This window comes from Urocampus carinirostris, chromosome 2 (genome assembly GCF_059441175.1).
Source record: "Urocampus carinirostris isolate Australia breed hairy pipefish chromosome 2, RoL_Ucar_1.0, whole genome shotgun sequence".
NCBI lineage: Eukaryota > Metazoa > Chordata > Actinopteri > Syngnathiformes > Syngnathidae > Urocampus > Urocampus carinirostris.
The window spans coordinates 63,648,814-63,667,157 of record NC_142350.1 but is presented as its reverse complement, the minus strand read 5'-3'; the positions used below and the strand labels follow the sequence as shown (position 1 = coordinate 63,667,157).

Sequence of the window (18,344 nt, the reverse complement as noted above, 5' to 3'; positions counted from 1 at the left end):
GATCGCATCTCTTCACCGCTTCTGGTGTGTTGGGCTTTCCCCCTCTACGATTAAGAAAAGTTGACTTTGCGCTTTGCTTTTAGACTTTTATTGCGACTTCCTGTGAAGATACCCATCGGGGGTTTGATTAGAGCGGAACACGAGGAAGTACCTGGAAACATGCAGATGTGTTCCCGGCAGGGGGTTGGTGTTTCTGTATCATTGGCAACCTGCGTTTATTTATTTGCACCCAATGTCACCTCTTCCTTCCTCCTTTACATTTCTATTCCAGAGGAAGAGCTTAGTTCAATTTGCAGAGAAAAGCGTGATCGAGAGAGAAAGAGAAAGAGAAGGAGAGAAAGAGGAGAGAAAGAGAAAGAGGAGAGAAAGAGAAGGGGAGAGAGAGAGAGAGAGAGAGAGAGAGAGAGAGAGAGAGAGAGAGAGAGAGAGAAGGAGAGAGAGAGAGAGCGAGAGAGCGAGAGAGAGAGAGACAGAGAGAGAGACAGAGAGAGAGAGAGAGATCTACCCTATATCAGGTCTGTCATTTGTATATCGTTTGGACCACAGGTGTCAAACAGGCGGCCCGCGGGCCAGATCAGGCCCCCTAAGGGATTGAATACGGCCCGCGAGACAACACTCAGAGAAGCACAAGAGAAAAACAAGCTGCAGGTTGAAATATGTCCACATGATATTGCCAAAGCCAGGTGCCTCTCACAAAGACACTGTACTTGTATTTTTCTCTCTCTCTCTCTCTCTCTCTCTCTCTCTCTCTCTCTCTCTCTCTCTCTCTCTCTCTCTCTCTCTCTCTCTCTCTCTCTCTCTCTCTCTCTCTCTCTCTCTCTCTCTCTCTCTCTCTCCACCATTTTCTCCCACTCTGTCTCTGTCTCTTTCACTCTATGTGTCTCTCTTTTTCTCTTCCTTTGTTGCTTTGTCTCATTCTCTCTGTCTTTTAACCTCTTTTGCTCTAACTTCCTTTTTTCCTTTACTCTCTTCTCTTTCTCTCTTCATACCCTTTGCGCTTTCTTTTCTCCTTTCTCTCCTTCTGTCTTTCTTCTTCTCTTTGGATTTCTTTCTTCCTCTCCCTTTCTTTTCCCCCTCTCTCACGACCTTTTTATCTTTTGTTTCTCACGCTCTCTCCCTCTCTCTCTCTTTTTCTTTCTTTGTCCCGCCCTCTGTCCTTTTCCTTCCCTCTTTCTCTTATTTCATTATCTCTTTTTTCTTTCTCTTTAATCAACTAGTCCAGCCCCCGACAGAATGTTTGTTCTATCGTGTGCCCCCCCTGTTAAAATGAGTTTGACACCCCTGGTTTAGACCATAGTTGTCTATCTCACTGCGTACAATTACAACTTTTTTTCATATTTCCTTGTTTTTGATATTTTGAATTTCTAGAGTATTCAGCGTTTGGTCAGAATATCGTTATGCAATGTCAGAAAATGATCAAACAACTTGTGAGGTCAATACTGTGTTTGAAGTCAATCACATAGATATGTTATCTGACTGATACTGCTGGAATGTGAGGTTGGGGACGTGGGCGTTGGCTTCATTTGCACATCAAAGGTTGCCGTGACCACTCCACAACAGGGGGTCCGCCCCTCCCTGGAGACTGGAACCAAGAGCTGGTACACGTCTAGTCAAGTCAAGTCATGTTTATTTGTATAACGCTTAATCACAAAGAGTCTCAAAGGGCTGCACAGATCAAATACTTTTGCAAACTACAGACTATTATGACAACATCCCCTCACCTCGCAAGGGCAGTCTGATTTTGGCCAGCCAGAAGGCAGGGGGGAATGTCCTAGCACAGGGGTGTCAAACATGCGGCCCGGGGGCCAGATCAGGCCCGCTAAGGGATTGAATCCGGCCCACGAGACAACGCTCAGAGAAGCGCAAGAGAAAAACGAGCTGCAGGTCTAAATATGTCCACTTGATGTTGCCAAAGCCAGGTGCCTCTCACAAAGACGGTGTACTTGTATTTCCTCTCTCTCTCTCTCTCTCTCTCTCTCTTCCTCCCTTTTTCTCTCTCTCTCTCTCTCTCTCTTCCTCCCTTTCTCTCTCTCTCTCTCTCTCTCTCTCTCTCTCTCTCTTCCTCCCTCCCTTTTTTTGTCTCTCTCTCTCTCTCTCTCTCTCTCTCTCTTCCTCCCTTTTCTCTCTCTCTCTCTCTCTCTCTCTTCCTCCCTTTTCTCTCTCTCTCTCTCTCTCTCTCTCTCTTCCTCCCTTTTTCTCTCTCTCTCTCTCTCTTTCACTTTCTGTGTCTCTCTTTCTTTGTTTCTCTTTGTCTCTTTCTCTCTCTCCTGCTTTCCCCTTCTCTCATTCTCTCCTCTCCTTCTCTTTTCTCTCCTTCCCCCTTTCTCTGTTTCTATTTCTCTTTGGATATCATTCTTTCTCTCTATTTCTTTCCCCCTCTCTCACTATTTGTCTTTATACCTTTTTTGTTTCTCACATTCTCTCTCCCTCTCTCTTCTCTCTCTCTCTCTTTCTCCCTTCCTCTCTTTCATTGTCCCACCCTCTCTCTTTTCTCTCCTTCGCTTTGTCTTATTTCTTTCTCTCTTTTTCTTTCTCTCTAATCTACTAGTCCAGCCCCCGAGAGAATGTTTGTTCTATCGTGTGGCCCCCGAGGTAAAATGAGTTTGGCACCCATGTCCTAGCAGGAGGAACTGGACCAGCCAGGCTTGATCAAGCTAGCAGCCAAACCGGTGGGACAAAGCCATCAACCTCAGAGAAGCCTTAAGCCACCAGCAGTCAACCTCTACTTCAACACCCTGCATCCTGTGGTCCTCGTCCCAGGCCTACCAGGATTCTTCATCGCTCCACAGCCGAGGACATTAAGACTGGGCCGTCATCTTCATCGAATCAGAACTTCGCAGAACATCTCGTTGATGCTAGGTATTGATGTGACGTAAAATGGCAAACTCCATCAAAATACAGTAACGTAATAAACCAGCCAATGTTGTTGTCCATCCAAATGGTGCCAGTTTAAGTTCTCAACTTCTATTTGTTTTATTTTCTTATTATTGTTGTGTGTTCTATTCAAGCTTCTTCAGAAGATGATGAGTAAATGAAAAGTCCATAAATCCAAGAGTGTGTGTGTGTGTCTTGATTAAAGTATATTATAACAATATAAACTAAATATGAATAAAATTACTAAAGGAACAGAACACATGGAACGGCAAAAATGATGTTGGCAAGCTGTTTGGATTTCTTTTCATTTTGTTTCTGTCGCATTTTATGTTCGTTTTGCCGGAGATCAAAGAGATCAAAGCCAGGAGAGAAAGCTTACCACGTGTTGTGAGTCATCATTTGATTCATTGTCTTTTATTAGCATATTTGGTATTGGAGTAATCTAAAAGTAATTGAAAGTAATCCAGTTAAAGTAACTCTACCCAACCCTGCATATTTGCTACACAGGAGATATTTTCAAGGAGAGCAACTGTTTTTAATTTATTAAATGTTTATGTTTTTTTTTCCTGAAATACTATTGATGACTGTTTCATATTTATGTTTTTTTTTCTTTTTAAAAAGTCAAGTTTAGTGTATCACGGCGGCGCAGTGGTTAGAGCGTGTGCGGCACAGTTCTAAGGTCTTGGGAACCTCCTGCGTGGGTTCAAATCCAGCTACCGGACTTCCTGTGCGGAGTTTGTATGTTCTCCTTGTGCTTGCGTGGGTTTCCTCCGGGCACTCCGGTTTCTCCCACATTCCAAAGACATGCATTTCAGGTGGATTGGCCGGTCCCTGTGTGCCCTGCGATTGGCTGGCAACCAGTTCAGGGTGTCCCCTGCCCGATGATTGCTGGGATGGGCTCCAGCACCCCCGCGACCCTACTGAGGATAAGCGGTTCAGCTAATGAGATGAGATGAGAAGTTTAGTGTATGGGGTGAACATACAAACTCCACACGAGGAGGTTGCGGTAGCTGGACTCAAACCCTGAACTTCTGCACCGTGGGGCTTTGCGCTAACCACACAACTACCGCAGCCTACCCGGTGTGGAGTTTGTATGTTCTCCCCGTGCCTGTGTGGGTTTCCTCTGGGCACTCCGGTTTCCTCCCACATTCCCCAAAACATGCATGTCAAGTTAATTGGCCAGTCCAAATTGTCCCTAGGTGTGATTGAGCGAATGAGTTGTCAGTTCCTGTGTGCCCTGGGACTGGCTGGCAACCAGTTCAGGGTGTCCCCTGCCCACTGCCCGAAGATAGCTGGGATGGGCTCCAGTACCCCCGTGACCCTACTGATGATAAACGGTGCAGTTAATGGATAGCTGGATGGACGTTTTAGTGTATTTTAAGTATCTATCCTGTTCGGAGGTGTGGTTTGAGTTTTGGCCCTCTTTCCAATTGACTTTTACACCCCTGGTTTATACAGTCTCTCCAGGGCTGGCCACCTGTAGTCCATATTAAACCTCTGGCATGGCGGCGAATTATCTCCACTCAAGGACGCACAGGAAGACACCCGGCAGAGCAAGAAGAGAGAACAATTCCCGTTTTATGGCAACGATTGGCAGTGAAAACGCAAAATCGGAACTCCTCGTCATGCTTGAAAACGGCTGAATCGGGAGCGCTCAGTGAATACCGAATTTTCCAAATGAAGGCTCTTCAAGGTGGCGGCGATGGGCTAGTAAATTAGTAAAGTGCTAAACATCTCAAATCCCTCACTGGCAGCAGTTTGCAAAGTTTATCTCTTTTAAATTGCTCTTTTTAGACCTCTTTTTTTCTTTCACGGGAATTTTTAAGGTACTGGAAGTTGTAGTCTGGCCAGGGGGTGAGGCCTATATATGCTAGTCATTGGTCCATCTAAATGCCGTGACTTATTCTCAAAAACTGCTGTGAACATTGACAAATGTCAGATCACACAGAGTGACTCCGTTAAAAATTTAGGTGTCATATTTGACCCTGATCTGTTCTTTGAAACGCATGTAAAGAAAATGACTAGAACCGCTTTCTTCCATCTTCGTAACATTGCTAAAATCGGTTTAATACTGTCTCAGTCGGATGCGGAAATTATAATTCATGCGTTTGTTACCTCCCGTCTCGATGACTGTAATGCACTACTCTCTGGTCTCCCGAAGTCTAGAATCAAGTCTTTTCAGCTGGTACAAAATGCCGCAGCGAGGCTTTTAACTAGGACAAAGAAGTCCGATCACATCACACCGATTTTGGCTAACCTGCATTGGCTCCCAGTTAGCCTTAGATGTGATTTCAAGGTTCTTTTAATATTATACAGAATCATACATAGACTTGCTCCCTCTTATCTTTCAGATCCGATTTCCCCCTATGTCCCGGTCCGGAGCCTTCACTCTGAAAATGCTGTTCTACTAGTGATCCCAAGAGCCAAGAAGAAATCAGCAGGTTCGAGAGCGTTCTCTATTGGAGCCCCGGTGCTGTGGAATGCTCTTCCCCCTGAGATCCGATCTGCAACCTCAGTGGAAATGTTTAAATCTAAACTTAAAACTCACTTCTACTCCATAGCATATGAATAACCTACTCTTTTCGTCGGCTCCAGAGCAGGGGAATGTATGATAATATTCTGAAAGATAATATTCTGAAAAATAGTCCGTGTAATATAGTGTAATGATCTGTGAAGCCCTTTGAGACTCTTCGTGATTTAGGGCTATACAAATAAAAATGACTTGACTATATGTTAAATGATTTACTTTATTTATTATATCATAGAGTTTGACATTTTTCTTATCAGTATTGTATACCACTTCACACCACCAGGCTGTATTTACCCAAAGCAGACCACAGGTAATGGTGCCCTTGCGACTGTAGTAGTTAAGGGATTCCCCCACCTACCCAACATACTCGGGCCAGTGATCAGGATAAAGTCAACCCCCCAAAAGGCATCGAAAAATATTTCGCCCCAAATCCAGCTACCGGCCTTACTGTGCGGAGTTTGTATGTTCTCCCCGTGCTTGCGTGGGTTTCCTCCAGGCACTCAGGTTTCTTCCCACATTCCAAAGACATACATTTCAGGTGAATTGGCCGGTCCAAATTGACCCTAGGTGTGACTGAGCGAGTGAGTTGTCTGTCCACGTGTGCCCTGTGATTGGCTGGCACCCAGTTCAGGGTGTCCCCTGCCCACTGCCCGGAGATGGCTGGGATGGGCTCCAGCCCCCCCCCCGCGACCCTAATAAGGATAAGCGGTGCAGCTCATGAGATGAGATGAGAATTTCCTGTAAGACATATGTGAATGAATGGATGCTGTGGAAGTGGACGCCATGAGGCTCTTTAACTCCACCCGGGGGAGTAAAAACCCACATTAAACCCCACCCACACATTTGCAAATTACCCTATTTTTATTACAGTGTGTATTTTATGTATTTAAATAATCTATATCAACACGTTACATTGAGTATTTATTTTATTTTATTTTTTTTAATTTTCAACACAAGCATACTGCTGGAAGTGTGAATTTCCCTACGGGGATGAAAAAAGTATCTATCTATGTAGTACAGTGGAACCTCGGTTTTCGAACGCCTCTCAGTTCGGACAAATCGGTGTTCGACCAAAAATTTCGAGAAATTCTTGCTTCGCTGTTCGGTTGAAAAATCGGAGTTCGAACGCCGGTACGCTAGGGTGCAATGCTCAGCGGCGTACGGGTGTTTTAGCCCCTAATTATGCCTCCGAAGAAGGTCTGTGCAAGCAGGACAGGTGAAAAAAGACAAGTTGTTACATAATAGCTAAATATGAAAGAGGTGTAGGAATTTCCGATCTTGCTAGTGAATACAGCATGGCTAAATCTACTATCAGTACGATAGTAAAGAATAAGGAGGCTGTGAAATCGAGTGATGCGGCTAAGGAAGTTAGCGCTATAAGCAAGCAACTGCCGCAAATTTTGAAAGACGTTGAAAAACTTTTGATGATTTTTCTCTCCCCACCGTCCACCATCCTATTCATAATCCTTTTTTTAATTTTTACACGTTCATGTTAGCTTAATCTTTCGTACGGAAGATTACGCTAACGCGAACGTACGATTAGCCTGGGTTAGCTTTGTTTACGTAAAACATTGAGGGTGTTGGAACGGAGCTAGCTTTCCAATGAAGCGCTAGCCACTTTTTTGTGGGGACCCGGGTGCTAAATGACGTGTAAACGACCAGATTTTTTTTATTTTTACACGTTCATGTTAGCGTAATCTTTCGTACGGAAGATTACGCTAACGCGAACGTACGATTAGCCTGGGTTAGCTTCATGTTTACGTTCATGGTAAACATTCAGGGTGTTGGAACGGATTAAAACGATTTTACATTACTTTTAATGGGAAAAACGATTTCGGTGATTGAACAAATCGGTTTTCGAACAGGGTTCTGGAACGGATTATGGTCGAGAACCGAGGTTCCACTGTACCAGGTTTTAAATTGCTCTGATCCTTTCATGTTATTTTATTTGTTCCAGTCAAGTCATGTTTGTTTGTATAGCCCTTTATCACAAGGTGTCTCAAAGGGCTGCCAGACCACAGATTATTGCAAACTACAGACTAAACCATACCCTGATCTAAAACCTACATGAGGGCCAAGTCAAGTCAAGTTAATTTGTATAGCCCTTTATCACAAGGAGTCTCAAAGGGCTGCACAGACCGCAGATTATTCCAAACTACAGACTATTAAGACACCATCCCCTGATCTAAAACTGACATGAGGGCAAGGAAAAACTCAAAAACCTCAACATGAGGAAAATGAAGAAGAGTCAGGTCTACGGGCGTTAACGAGCTTTTTTACCCCATAGAAAAAAATTACAATATAGTCTGGAATTCACGGTAATGTACACTATTTTTGAGGACTGAAAAATCTGAAGTGATAACTGCTTTGTATAACCAATTAAGTGTGATGATTAAAATTGAATAGAAATAGATTTATATTATATATTTGTCGCCGATTTACAATTTCAACCTCGATAACGCTAAATTTTGGGGACCCATAGATCTCTGTCGGGACCCATAGATTTTTGGGCATGCGAGTCCCCGGGACCCATCACTTTTCACAGGTAAAAGGAACACTGCAGATAGACTTCAAAAATAAATGGTAAATGGTAAATTATCTGCATTTATACAGCGCTTTTCAAGTCAATGAAGACCTCCCAAAGCGCTTTACAATGTGCTTCACACTTACCCATTCACACACACACACACACACACACACACACACTCACACACCAATAGGGAGTCAGCCATGCAAGGTGCCTACCTACCATTGGGGGCATTAGGGATTCAGTGTCTTGCCCAAGGACACTTTGACATACAACACAGAGGAGCCAGGAATCGAACCTGCGACCTCTTGATCCCAAGACGAGCGCTCTACCTACTGTAAAGCCCTCTTTTCGACATCACACGATGAACCATATTGAGGAGAATAGGGCCAGATTGCAACAAAGATGTAAAAAGTTGTGTTTTTTGAATTGTCATTGTTCCTCGAGGATTAATCTGAACTCTAGCGACTGGACAATGACTCTGATGATAACAATGGAAACGGTAGTGTGATTAAATACAGTATTCCCTTGCTGTATCACGGATTTCCACCGTGCATTTTGTTCTGCAGCAGAAAACACACAGCAAATGCTATCGCGCGGGCAGCGTGCGAAGGGCTGTGTGTGTGTGTAAAGTGTGTGTGTGCAAGTAGAGATTTCAAATGGATTCCATGCGCTATAAATCAAAATTTCGACCTGAAAAACGAAATCCCCTCTGAAAGTGAATTGTCGAGAAGAGCAAGAGTGTTTGTGAAGGAGAGAACGACACACTTGCGTGTCTTTGAGCGAGTCGCTCCATTTCGCCTTCTCATCAGCTCATCGATTTTGCTAATTGAAGGCGGAACAAAAACACTCTGTACTCCCTCGGGTCCCCTGAAAAACAACAGCGTGCTGAAAACCTTGTGCCTGCCCCGGGAAAAAAAACCGGAAGCTAAATAGTAAAAATGAAGCTTTGCAGCCGTCGCACTTTTCTAGTTCCTGCTAAAAAAAACAACAAAGAGCAAAAAAACAGCTTGTTTTTACGTTATAAAGGATAAGAAACTGGAAAAACAATACGAAATACCGGCTCCTGTTTCATGTTTTTGTGATAACCATAGTTGAATCGTTTGAATTATTAACGATAACAATGTTAGGGCCTTTCATCACCGGAGGGCCCCAACCCGGGTTTGAACTGGACACAAGTATTTCAAGTTATCACCCCCCTTGCTGGGCAGCACGGCGGCGCAGTGGTTAATGCGTGTGCGGCACAGTTCTGAGGTCATGGGTTCAAATCCAGTTACCAACCTTCCTGTGAGGAGTTTGCATGTTCTCCTGTGCTTGCGTGGGTTTCCTCCCACATTCCAAAAACATGCATGTCAGGTGAATTGGCCGGTCCAAATTGTCCCTAGGTGTGAATGAGGGAGGGAATTGTCCGTCCCTGTGTGCCCTGTGACTGGCTGGCAACCAGTTCAGGGTGTCCCCTGCCCACTGCCCGGAGATAGCTGGGATGGGCTCCAGCACCCCCGCGGCCCTACTGAGGATAAGCGGCGCAGCTAATGGATGGATGGATGGATGGACCCCCCTTGCTCAATTATCCAGAACCCCTTTAACCGGACATTTTGATCATTACACAGGGTCAGGTCATTGTCATTTTCATTCCACCATCATTTTTTGTTTTTGTTTCGGGTTTTATTTGTTATTTTGCTCTCTGCGTCAGTGTCAGTTTCTGTTTCTGTTTCTGTTTTAGACTTTTTTTGTCAGTTTTCTTTGGATATTTCATTGTTTTGTGAATGTTTATTTTTCACTTCTTTCTCCCTCTTGTTGTTGAATGTGATTCTCTTTTAGGGCACCCCTCCTCCAAGTTCCTGCTTCCCCCGCATGGGTCCATCACCTCCAAAACGTTACAATTGTGTAAAAACGACTTGACTGAAGTCAGTAAACGTTACCATAATATTATCGACAGATAATATTGAATATGAAATCTGGTGTTGTTTTCATTTCCCCGTGCCTAGCGAAATGATTGCCCCCCCACAAAACAAAACCGGATTCTTCTTCTCAAAGTGTTTATCAAATCGGTCTAAAATTTTTGTCGATTTTTCTTTGTAGAGTAAAATTGAACCCTTCTCCAACACGTTTTTGTGTTTTTCTTTTTCCTTTCCTTGGCAAAGCTATAGAACCTAAGATAAAAGTATCAACGGCCGATGATTGGCAGCAGGACTGCAGGCGTCACGTCAACAATGTGGAAATGCCACGTCTAACAAGGCAACTCTAACAATGAAGATCGAAGGAGTAAGAAATCAATTCGATATGTTTTTTGTAAGAAAATTGCGCGTATATTTTGAAAATATCAAAGACACGAGACAAAGCACTCCTTCAATCTCATGTCTAACAAAAGCAACTTCTGACATATGTGAAGGAAGAGATCAATTCAACATCTTATACGTGACAAATGAGTCTTCTGAAAACCGCATATATGTTTTGAAAACCTCAAAGACACGAGAGAAAGCAATCACACTGAGTCATGGAAAGGTCGCATCCAACAACAAAAAAAACACTGACAACAGAGAATGAAGAGGTTAGTTCATGAAAACAAGTCTTTGAAAAATTGCACGTCTATTTTGTAAACATCAAAGACACGAGACAAAGGAATCCTCCAAAAGTCATGGAACTGTCACATCCAACACAAGTAACGTTGACAGCAAAGCATTAAGAAATCACTTCAACATCTTATCTGTGAGAAAAGTCAGTTTTGTAAACATCAAAGACACAAGACTAAGCAATCCCACAAAGTCATGGAGAAATCCCATCCAACAAAAGCACCACTGACATTGCAAAAAGAGACAAATCCAACTTCTTATCTGTATATAAAAGTCTTTGGAAAACTGCATATGTTATGTAAATATCAAAGACACGAGGCAAAGCACTCCTTCAATCTCATGTCTAACAAAAGCAACTTCTGACATATGTGAAGGAAGAGATCAATTCAACATCTTATACGTGACAAATGAGTCTTCTGAAAACCGCATATATGTTTCGAAAACCTCAAAGACACGAGAGAAAGCAATCACACTGAGTCATGGAAAGGTCACATCCAACAACCAAAAAAAACACTGACAACAGAGAATGAAGAGGTTAGTTCATGAAAACAAGTCTTTGAAAAATGGCACGTCTATTTTGTAAACATCAAAGACACGAGACAAAGAAATCTTCCAAAAGTCATGGAACTGTCACAAGTAACGTTGACAGCAAAGCATTAAGAAATCAATTCAACATCTTATCTGTGAGAAAAGTCAGTTTTGTAAACATCAAAGACACAAGACTAAGCGATCCCACAAAGTCATGGAGAAATCCCATCCAACAAAAGCACCACTGACATTGCAAAAAGAGATCAATCGAACTTCTTATCTGTAAATAAAAGTGTTTGGCAAACTGCATATGTTATGTAAATATCAAAGACACATGAAAAAGCGATCCCACAAAGTCATGGAAATGTCTCATCCAACAAAAGCACCACTGACATTGCAAAAAGAGATCAATCCAACTTCTTATCTGTATATAAAAGTCTTTGGAAAACTGCATTTGTTATGTAAATATCAAAGACACGAGGCAAAGCACTCCTTTAATATCATGTCCAACAAAAGCAACTTCTGACATATGTGAAGGAAGAGAACACTTCAACATCGTATACGAGACAAATGAGTCTTCTGAAAACCGCAAATATGTTTTGAAAACCTCAAAGACACAAGAGAAAGCAATCACACTGAGTCATGGAAAGGTCACATCCAACAACAAAAAAACACTGACAACAGAGAATGAAGAGGTTAGTTCATGAAAACAAGTCTTTGAAAAATTGCACGTCTATTTGTAAACATCAAAGACACGAGACCAAGGAATCCTCCAAAAGTCATGGAACTGTCTCATCCAACACAAGTAACGTTGACAGCAAAGCATTAAGCAATCAATTCAACATCTTATCTGTGAGAAAAGTCCGTTTTGTAAACATCAAAGACACAATACTAAGCGATCCCACAAAGTCATGGAGAAATCCCATCCAACAAAAGCACCACTGACATTGCAAAAAGAGATCAATCCAACTTCTTATCTGTAAATAAAAGTGTTTGGCAAATGCAGATGTTATGTAAATATCAAAGACACATGACAAAGCGATCCCACAAAGTCATGGAGAAATCTCATCCAACCAAAGCACCCCTGACATTGGAAAGGAACCCAATCCAACTTCTTATCTGTATATGAAAGTCTTTGGAGCACTGCATATGTTATGTAAATATCAAAGACACATGACAAAGCGATCCCACAAAGTCATGGAAATGTCTCATCCAACAAGGGTAACACTGAAGCAGATAAGCAGGAGATTAACATATCTGATTCTTTACAAGAGTGTTTGGAAAACTACAAAAGTTTAGCAAAGATCAAAGACACAAGACAACAGAGAGGCAAGATATAAGTTCATTCCATCATATTGTTGGCAAATGAGCTGTTGTAAAACTGGAGGTACGTTTTGTAAACATCAAAGACATGAGATACGTTTCTAAATTGTCATTACTTAAGTGTTAGTGTAGCATGAAAATGGTGAAAGTAAGAGAGGGCCAACCCAAACCCAAAAAATAATAGAATAGAATAGAATAGAATAGAATAGAGGGCAGCATGGCAGCGCAGTGGTTAGCGCATGTGCGGCACAGTTCATGTCTTGGGAACCTCCTGCGTGGGTTCAAATCCAGCTCCAGACTTCCTGTGCGGAGTTTGTTTGTTCTCCCCGTGCTTGCATGGGTTTCCTCCGGGCACTCCGGTTTCCTCCCACATTCCAAAAACATGCATTTCAGGTGAATTGGCCGGTCCAAATTGTCCCTAGGTGTGACTGAGTGAGCGAGCGGTCTGTCCCTTTGTGCCCTGCGATTGGCTGGCAACCAGTTCAGGGTGTCCCCTGCCCACTGCCCGGAGATGGCTGGGATGGGCTCCAGCACCCCCGCGACCCTACTGAGGATAAGCGGTGTAGCTAATGAGATGAGAGAATAGAATAGAATAGAATAGAAGAGTCTTTATTGTCTTCAATATCCACGTTGTGAAACATTGAATGAGATTAGACATGACACTCCACGGTAAAAAATGTGTCTTTGAAGAGAAAAATAATCAAAGACTATCAGGACAAATAGGCAAAAAACAATGAAACGAAAAAGAATAGTGCATTGTAGCAATACCATTTAGCAGCATTAGTTGAAAAAAACAACAATATAATTCACATATAATCACAAATTTTCATCGTAGGTGCATGACCACTGTGAGGGAGATAAACTAAAAAGAAAAATCCAGAAATCACAATGCACGATTTGCTAACGATTTATTTGTGTGATATCGCTGCAAATAAGTATTTGAAGACCTGTTCTGGACAGCACCTTTAATGAGACGTTTTCGATTCATAATTAATTCCTAAATAAACAATGAGACTATTTTATATATTAATATGAAAATATTTTTTGTTATAGAAAAATCTAATAACATTTTTGTGAACTTTAAAGTGAAATCTAAGTGTTTTAAGCAATTTGTGACAGTATGGACTCCTGAATGGCACCTGAAACTTTTACTTGAGGATTTTTCTTTTTTTAGTATTTCTGAAGTCATATTTACATTGAAGTTTTGTAGTTTTTTTGTAGGGTTATTGTAGTTTTATTTTTGTAGTATTTATGAAGTAATTTTATGCAGTATTTCCATAGTAGTACTTTTTCAGTATTCATGTAGTACGTTTGCTGTATTTTGCAAGTTGATTTTTTTGTTGTATATCTGTAGTACTTTCGTAGTGTTTTTGTACTATTACAGTAGTTTTATGATTATTTTTGTAGTATTACTGTAGTATTTTCAACTATCTGTTGTATTTCGTAGTATTTCCATATAAGAATGTTTGTTATATATCTGTAGTATTTTTGTAGTACTGTAGTTTTATTTTTGTAGTATTTTTGTAGTATTTATGAAGTAATTTTATGTAGTATTTCCATAGTATTACTTTTTCAGTATTCAAGTAGTACTTTTGCTGTATTTTGCAAGTTGATTTTTTTGTTGTATATCTGTAGTACTTTCGTTGTGTTTTTGTACTATTACAGTAGTTTTATGATTATTTTTGTAGTATTACTGTAGTATTTTCAACTATCTGTTGTATTTCGTAGTATTTCCATATAAGAATGTTTGTTATATATCTGTAGTATTTTTGTAGTACTGTAGTTTTATTTTTGTAGTATTTTTGTAGTATTTATGAAGTAATTTTATGTAGTATTTCCATAGTAGTACTTTTTCAGTATTCAAGTAGTACTTTTGCTGTATTTTGCAAGTAGATTTTTTTGTTGTATATCTGTAGTACTTTCGTTGTGTTTTTGTACTATTACAGTAGTTTTATGATTATTTTTGTAGTATTACTGTAGTATTTTCAACTATCTGTTGTATTTCGTAGTATTTCCATATAAGAATGTTTGTTATATATCTGTAGTATTTTTGTAGTACTGTAGTTTTATTTTTGTAGTATTTTTGTAGTATTTATGAAGTAATTTTATGTAGTATTTCCATAGTATTACTTTTTCAGTATTCAAGTACTACTTTTGCTGTATTTTGCAAGTAGATTTTTTGTTGTATATCTGTAGTACTTTCGTTGTGTTTTTGTACTATTACAGTAGTTTTATGATTATTTTTGTAGTATTACTGTAGTATTTTCAACTATCTGTTGTATTTCGTAGTATTTCCATATAAGAATGTTTGTTATATATCTGTAGTATTTTTGTAGTACTGTAGTTTTATTTTTGTAGTATTTTTGTAGTATTTATGAAGTAATTTTATGTAGTATTTCCATAGTATTACTTTTTCAGTATTCAAGTAGTACTTTTGCTGTATTTTGCAAGTAGATTTTTTGTTGTATATCTGTAGTACTTTCATAGTGTTTTGTACTATTACAGTAGTTTTATGATTATTTTTGTAGTATTACTGTAGTATTTTCAACTATCTGTTGTATTTCGTAGTATTTCCATATAAGAATGTTTGTTATATATCTGTAGTATTTTTGTAGTACTGTAGTTTTATTTTTGTAGTATTTTTGTAGTATTTATGAAGTAATTTTATGTAGTATTTCCATAGTATTACTTTTTCAGTATTCAAGTAGTACTTTTGCTGTATTTTGCAAGTAGATTTTTTGTTGTATATCTGTAGTACTTTCATAGTGTTTTTGTACTATTACAGTAGTTTTATGATTATTTTTGTAGTATTACTGTAGTATTTTCAACTATCTGTTGTATTTCGTAGTATTTCCATATAAGAATGTTTGTTATATATCTGTAGTATTTTTGTAGTACTGTAGTTTTATTTTTGTAGTATTCTTGTGATATTTCCATAGGAGCATTTTTGTAGTATCGCTTTAGGTGTACTTTGCAGTATTTCTGTTGTAAACCTCTTGTAGTATTTTTGTCGTAATATTTATTTAGTAGTTTTTATATTATCGTTTTATGTATTTACGTTTTTTTTTGGTATTTCAGTAGAAGTATAATTGATGGATTTCCAAAGCAGTATTTTAATAGTATTTTTGTTGAATTTTCATCGTACTTTTTTGTCATATTTCTTTAGTATTTTTGTAATATTACTGTAGTTATGTTTTTGTAGTATTTTTGGAGTAAATAATTCTGTAGTAGTATTTTGTAATATGGAATTACTGTAGTAGTATTTTTGTAGTAATTATATACTGTACTTTTATTTTCAGAAGGAAAGCAAAATAATATATGAGGCCCCTGTTTTAAGCACTATATTTAATATTTAGTTTTGCAGTTATTGTGTAGTATTTTTCTTGTATTTTTGTACTTAGTACAAAATGTATAGCCTGGGGAAAATGTTCGCAACCAAAAACTACTACTACTCTTGAGGGCCCCCTAGTGGTTGCCACTGAGCTCGTTTATGCCTTGGGCTAGCTCTGGGCATCTTAGCTCCAGGTGACAAGATATAAAAACGTCAAGTACAACAAAAAAAAAACAACGTCGGTGAAATCGTAGTAAAGAATTACCATCAATTCAACAATCTTAGAAACGTCTTTGTTTTTTCGTTTTTTTCTCGCATTCATATAATTTGAATGTCTACCACGTTCTCTTTGATGGCAATTTTCTTCAAAATTTTCTGCTTGAAGTCCTTCTCGTCCCAGACGAGAGCTGACAAATCGGACGGGAAGGACGCCGACGGAGCGGGACAAAAACGGAAGCTTGCTAAATTGTCAAACAAAAAAAAATCCTTGGGTTCTGATAAGCCCTTCACCGACCTCCAGTTATTGTGACAGCACCGGTGCTAAGATGCGAAAATCTTGGAAAAAATGGAACTAATGGATTTCAGATTGACAAGGGAAAAGTGCAGTTATTTCGTTCAATAATACCCTGTATATAAGCCGCCATCGTTCGCTACAGAAGATCCACTTCCGTGTTCCGGTCACAATCCGAGTACGAGAGCGACTTGCCCCCCGCGTCCGGCGAACACCTGATAATGGGCGCAGCCCTTCGTCTATCCTTCAATAAAACTTGTGGTAAATGCTACGCAATTGGGTCCTGTATCTGTAAGTCTCAAACACACATAATATTGTACAGTAGAACCTCGGTTTTCGAACGACTCTGTTCGAACAAATCGGAGACGGAACCAAAAAATTCGAGAAATTCTTGCTTCGTTGTTCAAACAAAAATCGGAGTTCGAACGCCGGGGTGGATGTTTCACGTCACATTTTTTTACTCCTTTTAATTTTCTCAGGTGCAATTGCACCTCCAATACACTAGGGGACGTCCGAGATGAAACAAATGTGTAGCAAATGGGCCGAGTTACAGAATTTCGTCGAACTCCACCACCCCGATGAAGCTGCAGCCACCAGAGTCATCAATGACTTCAACGACACTGTCATGAACCACTTCCGAAAAGTGCTAAAAAGAAGGCAGAAGCAAGTGTCATTGGATAGATATTTTAAGAGAAAAGAACATCCTGTAGCCAAGTCATGCGTAGCAAAGAGATGTGAACCTGTGAGCACCCCTCAGACAGAAGAGCACCCCGAAATTTTTATGGAAGGGGACTGTCCTTCCAAACAATAATTTTCCTTCCTCCTCCATCCCTCTCACCGTCCATCTGCGCCTTCTGCTGACCACCACAAAGGTAAAAAATCCTATTCATAATTCTTTTCTTTATCCTTTTTTTATTTTTACACGTTCGTATCGCGAACGTACAATTAGCCTGGGTTACATTTATGTAATTTGTGTCTTAAAGGTAAACAAAGGTAAACATTCAGGGTGTTGGAACGGATTAAAACGATTTACATTATTTGTAATGGGAAAAATGATTTCGGTGTTCGAACAAATCGCTTTTCGAACAGGGTTCTGGAACGGATTATGGTCGAGTATGGTCCTACCGTGACTGTTGCACCTAGCCGTCTCCACCAGGCGTCCGTCCTGGTCGTAGCAGACCATGGCCTGATAGCGGTAGCCCTGCCCGCATTCCTTGATGTCCCCAGTCACCCTGAGGCCCACGATGCTCTCAACTCGCTCTCCTTCGGGCAGGATGCAGTCAGACCAGTTGCCCACCGGCTGGGCGTTGTACTTGTCGCATGGGCAGTACTGCGTCTCGCTCAGGGGGTACATCTGCGTGTTCTTGCATTTGTCCTTCTTCTTGCTTCTTCCTGTGAGAGGGAAGGACTTGTTTGAAAATGGAAAATGATTTAGAATGGATGAAAATAATTTTCGGGACTCAGCTGTGCAATCGCACCGTCAACAGAGGACACTTATGCATTCATAAATCTTTTTGTTCCTCTTCATCTGAAGAAATGAGTTGTTACACCCTGAGCAATGTTCCCTGTAATTTTCTTTACGGGTCTGAGCGTTCACACAAAGTCGGTGAGCAATGCTTGAAACAACAGTGAGCAACAGCAATCCCATGTGTGGCAAGATAATTAATGATCAAACATGTCCAAAACTTGACATCAAGTTACATTTTGCGGAGTTTCCGGCAATGCAAAATTATTTTTCTCTTTTGAACTAATTGACTCATGTACTATTGCAAAGGATGTACGGCCTACAAACAATTCTTTCACAAGATATCCATTTCTTTTTATTTCCTGATATATTTTGTCGCATAATATTAACATTTTTGGGGGCTTATTTAGTCGGTTGTAAGATACAGAACTGTACTTAATCACATTTTTTAGTGGAAGTACAATGTTGGCAACACGATTCACTTGATATAATTGGAAATTATTTGAATGCAACACACACTTTTTCTTATTTTTTCCGTGTTTTTTTTCTACTTTTTTTTTTGAATTCCTTTAAAAAAAATATTTTCCGAGCGGTTACTTTTTTCTTTTTGTTCTCTTTTTACTTTTTTCCTACATTTCTTTATTTTCTTTTTTTCTGGCTTTTTTCTAAATCTTACCTTCTT

General features: G+C 40.1%; 1 protein-coding gene across 1 annotated transcript in view; it reads right to left on the bottom strand.

Moving 5' to 3' along the window:
• LOC148372974 (thrombospondin type-1 domain-containing protein 7A-like) overlaps positions 1-18,344 on the bottom strand; it is a 339,221-nt gene that overhangs the window by 77,059 nt on the left and 243,818 nt on the right. Inside the window, exon 14 of the mRNA XM_088327730.1 lies at positions 17,323-17,589. Coding sequence (XP_088183856.1) covers positions 17,323-17,589 — 267 coding nt within the window. The remainder of the gene's footprint in view (positions 1-17,322; positions 17,590-18,344) is intronic.